At 48.0% G+C, this 4,685-nt stretch overlaps 1 protein-coding gene across 1 annotated transcript; it reads left to right on the top strand.

Annotated features, from left to right (window-relative positions):
* The first annotated feature begins 2,729 nt into the window (after nt 1–2,729).
* LOC120635173 (microtubule-associated protein 4-like) lies at nt 2,730–4,685 on the top strand. Its single transcript, XM_039906107.1, has one exon. The coding sequence runs from the start codon at nt 2,730–2,732 to the stop codon at nt 4,683–4,685; it is 1,956 nt and encodes a 651-aa protein (XP_039762041.1).

Below are 4,685 nucleotides of genomic sequence, written 5' to 3'. Positions count from 1 at the left end.
TTAATATTTTGTAGAACTACAACTGAATTGAATACCACATCAAAAAACAAAATCAAACGCAGACGAAGTCGCGGGCAACAGCTAGTAAAAAATAAAATTTACACCCAAACTTTTTTATTCTGATGTACATATTTAAGAATTGTAAGTAAAAATAAAATATATATTTTTAAACAATAAAAGATTACTTTAATAAATAACCTTTCCTTACATTATCATGTTAATAATTTCATCACCATGGACCCAATACCGGCCCACTACAAAGCACGGGTCTCCCCCCACAATGAGAAGGGGTTAAGGCCGTAGTCCACCACGCTGGCCCAGTGCGGATTGGTGGACTCCACATGCCTTTGAGAACGTGATGGAGAACTCTCAGACATGCAGGTTTCCTCACGAGGTTTTCCCTTCACCGTTGAAGCGAGTGATATTTTAATTATTGATATTTAGACGTCCGATTGGCGCAGTGGGTAGCGACCCTGCTTTCTGAGTCCAAGGCCGTGGGTTCGATTCCCACAACTGGAAAAATGTTTGTGTGATGAACATGAATGTTTTTCAGTGTCTGGGTGTTTATATGTATATTATAAGTATTTATGTATATTATTCATAAAAATATTCATCAGTTATCTTAGTACCCATAAAAAAACAAGCTACGCTTACTTTGGGACTAGATGGCGGCGTGTGTATTGTCGTAGTATATTAAAAAAAATAAAAAAATTGCTTATAACGCATATAAATTAGAAAAGTTAGAGGTGTGGATTCGAACACCGCCTTCCGAAAATGAAGTCAAGCACCTACCTAATGCGCTATCACCGCTTCTAAATATATACTTAAAATAAAACTGTAACTGGAAGATTTCTGTACATTTAATATATAGTCCAAAACAGATTTTTATTTAATTTTTGTCTGTCTGTCTGTCCGGGCATCACGTGAAAACTACTGAACTGATTTAAATAAAATTTGGTATAGTGGTAGCTGATGTACCGGGTCAACATATAGGATAATTTTTATTCCGATAAACAATAAGTTTCCTCCGGGAAATGGGATGAAATTTTCTATCAATTTTACTTCATAGCTCCGTTAAATTTGGACCAATTTTTATAATTCTTTTTTTATTTGAAAGTGTATACTATCAAGCATGTTCTGTCTAATTTTAATGAAGATCTGATAAATATTATCGGAGATAAAGGACATAACTCTTCACAGATAACAGCCAGTCGCGAGGCATATGGGACAACGAACGAATGCATGCGTATAATGCGAAAGAAATAAAGTAATATGAAATATATTAAGTTTGATTATATACCTGCAAATTCAGTTTTAAAATATTCAAATTAAACCTATCGCTTAGAAGTTGCGACGGGTATAGAATAACACGTACGGCCGCGAATAACATAGTTTGGAAATAAAACAGGTCCACCTGGTAGGTAGCGCTGCAATTAGTTTCTAGGTTTTTTTTCTGGGTGCATAATAAATAAATAATTATTCAATAGCAGCGCCCCGCGGTTTTACCCGCAGTAAATAAATGTTTTGGTTGCTTGGTTAGGACGTGAAGGAAGGGTGATATTTTGTGTGAAAATACGAATGTTCCTGTAAATCCTTAGGAATTTAAAATAATTTCCAGGACCAAAGTATGTTACTCTCCGTCCTTTCAATTTCAATTTATTCAGCACAATAATACACTTTCACATATGTATATATTAATAAGGATTTTAATCGTTTTTTTTTTTAAATTTTTTATTTAATGGCAGTTTTAATTTGGTTTGTATTTGTTTTTATTTAACACGGGTGTAATGCGACGTCTTATGTTACGGGCGCCTGGATAGATCCCAAGTGTAACAAGGGATTTTAGAGTAACTCCCAAGCTTAGCCAACGGCCGATTGGCGCAGTGGGTAGCGACGCTGCTTTCTGAGTCCATGGCCGTGGGTTCGATTCCCACAACTGGAAAATGTTTGTGTGATGAACATCAATGTTTTTCTGTGTCTTGGTTTTTTTTTTTTTTTTTTCTGTATTTATCTGTATATTATAAGTATTTATGTATCGTATTCATGAAAATATTCATCAGTCATCTTAGTACCTATAATACAAGCTACGCTTACTTTGGGCTTAGATGGCGATGTGTATTGTCTTAGTATATTTATTTATTTAGCCAGTGTTGCATTAGGAATCCTGAGTGTGACCTACCACGGCTATTGGCTTTTTGAGGTTGTATACCGTTGGAACATTGGTGTGAACGCCAGATCTATGAGTACGGTGACGGCACGGCACTGGTTTCGAATCCTGTGGTCAAATTTTGGAACTTTTGGATTTCGGAGGTTTGATTTGGTGATTTGTTGTTGTTTTCGTTGTTTTTTCCAAAAGACCTTCTCAGGGCTAGTAGTAGTAGTAGTGGTTGTTGTTATTTCGTTGTTGTTATTGTTGTTATTGTTGATGTTATTGTTATTTATGGTTGTTATTGCTTGTTTTTAAACGGTCGTGAATCCAAACGGCTCTGGTTCGTTGCCGGTGCCGTGCTGGGTTCCACCCCTTGGGGGGGATCGTTTAAGGGCCCTTTTAAGGGCCACTTGCTAATTGTTTGTTTTTCGTTTCTCGTTGTTTTTTCCTTTCTTTGCGTTGTTTTTCTTTGTTATTGTTACCTATTTTTAAGTGTTAACAGAGGTTGTCGGCTGGCACTTTAGTGTGCGGTCCCTGATCGTCGGCCCGCCTGGCTTTCCAGACGGGTGGACCATTGGAGATGACGGATGACTTGGGCTCATCCGGAATGGATGGTGCCCCTGGTCCTGAAACGCGCCCGCGTCGCAGGGCGGTCGCAGTGAGGGGAGGAGCTTCTGCCCGTACCCCTATTGTGGCGAGGTACTCGCGCCGTGAGGATTCGGCCTCGCCCAGCTCTCGCAACTCATCTGTCTCAAGGAGTACGACCCCGATTCCTAGGGGGAACTATGGGTTAGGGAGCGCGACGGCTGAGCTTAGGGCGGCAGAGGAGGAGACGAGGGAGAGCGGATTGAGTCGGTTCCTCCGGGACCGCGTGGTGGGGCGGGCGGCCCATACTACGGTCTTAGACCCAGAGGAGGGGATGGCGAGTGAGGAGTCTTGCCGAGAGGACCCCACCAAGCTCGGCACACAAGAGCTGCGGGCTTGGGCGGGAAGGAGCACGGCGTCCATCATACAGTTGGCTACCAAGTCCAGCCATCTGAAAGGGACGTACGTGAAGAAGTTCAAGGAGGCGGCCTCGGAACTCCAGGCCATAGTAGAAGCCCTCACCACGCGGAACGAGGCCGAGGAAACCCGCCGTCTGCAGGCGGATAACAACCGCCTCCGCTCTGAATTGGAGATAATCAGGGCGGAGCAGAAGGCGTATCGGCGGGACTTCACTGAAATGAAGACCGCGATGGCCAAGGAGGCAGCGAGGGAGGCCTCGAAGATGGCAGCTGAGGGAGCTTCGGCGAAGAAAGCGGCAACGGGTGCGCCACCTGCTTCGGCCCTGCAGGCGGATGTCCTGGAGGAGTTAAAAGCCTCCATAGTGGCCGCAGTTGGGAGGATGTTGGACGCCCGTTTTGCAGGGATTGAGGAGCGCCTTCTTCCTGAAAGGGTCGTCCGCCCACCGTTGTCCTCAGACAGAAGGGGCCCGGCTCCTCCCCGTACGGCTGGAGCTCCACAGGCAGGTCGGGGCCCCTCGGGCGGCCTCGGAGCGAGCCCGGCCTCAGCGTCACCTGGGGCACCCCCGGCGACGGCGGGCCCCAGCCGAGCAGCGCCGCAGGAAGAAACCTGGTCGGAGGTGGTGACCCGTAAAAACAGGGCCAAAAAGACTCCCACCAGCAATCTCCCGACGGCAACACCGAAGAACCCTTCCGCGGCGGCCGCTAAGCCCAAGCCAAAGCCCAACCTGGCCCCGCCCAAGACTGCAGCCGTAGTAATTACCCTGGCTCCAGAGGCGGCCAGGAAAGGCGTGACCTACGCTCAGGTCTTGGAGCAGGCGGAGAGCAGGGTAAATCTGGAGGAGCTTGGCATTGGCGCGGGGATGCGGATTCGCCGCTCTGCCACCGGGGGCAGGCTACTGGAGTTGCCTAAAGAACAAACTCAGGACCAGGCTGAGGTGCTCGCGGAACGTCTCCGAATAGCATTGGAGGGAGTGGCGGAGGTCGTCCGCCCTACGAAAACGGTGACACTCCGTGTTACCGGGCTGGACGATTCTGCCACGGCAGTAAAGGTTGCGGAGGCGGTGGCTCGGGCAGGGGGCTGCTCGCTCACCGCGGTTAAGGCAACTCAGGTGCAGACGGGCCCCTTGGGAACTGGCTGGTCCACTGTTTACTGCCCAGTGGACGCGGCCAAAAAGGTTTGTGATGCCGGACGCCTGCTGGTGGGCTGGAGCTCAGCAGGAGTCCAGGCACTGGAGCACCGCCCTCTGCGCTGCTTCAGGTGCATGGGTATGGGACACACGGCGTCTTTGTGCCCCTCCAAAACCGACCGGAGCAAGATGTGCTACCGGTGTGGAGAGGAGGGCCACAGGCACGTAGGATGCGAGAGGCCCCTGCGCTGCGCCGTCTGCGCGGACGCATCTCAGCCGTCAGGGCACATCATGGGGGGGAAGAGCTGCCACCCCCCTCAAGGGAAAGCCCGAGTTGTCCCCTCTCAGAGCGACCGAAGTGGCCCAGCGCAGACCGAAGACACTGATATGCCGTCAAATGAATAG

This window comes from Pararge aegeria, chromosome 26 (assembly GCF_905163445.1).
Source record: "Pararge aegeria chromosome 26, ilParAegt1.1, whole genome shotgun sequence".
Classification (NCBI taxonomy): domain Eukaryota; kingdom Metazoa; phylum Arthropoda; class Insecta; order Lepidoptera; family Nymphalidae; genus Pararge; species Pararge aegeria.
This window is presented reverse-complemented; position numbering and strand designations above follow the sequence as displayed.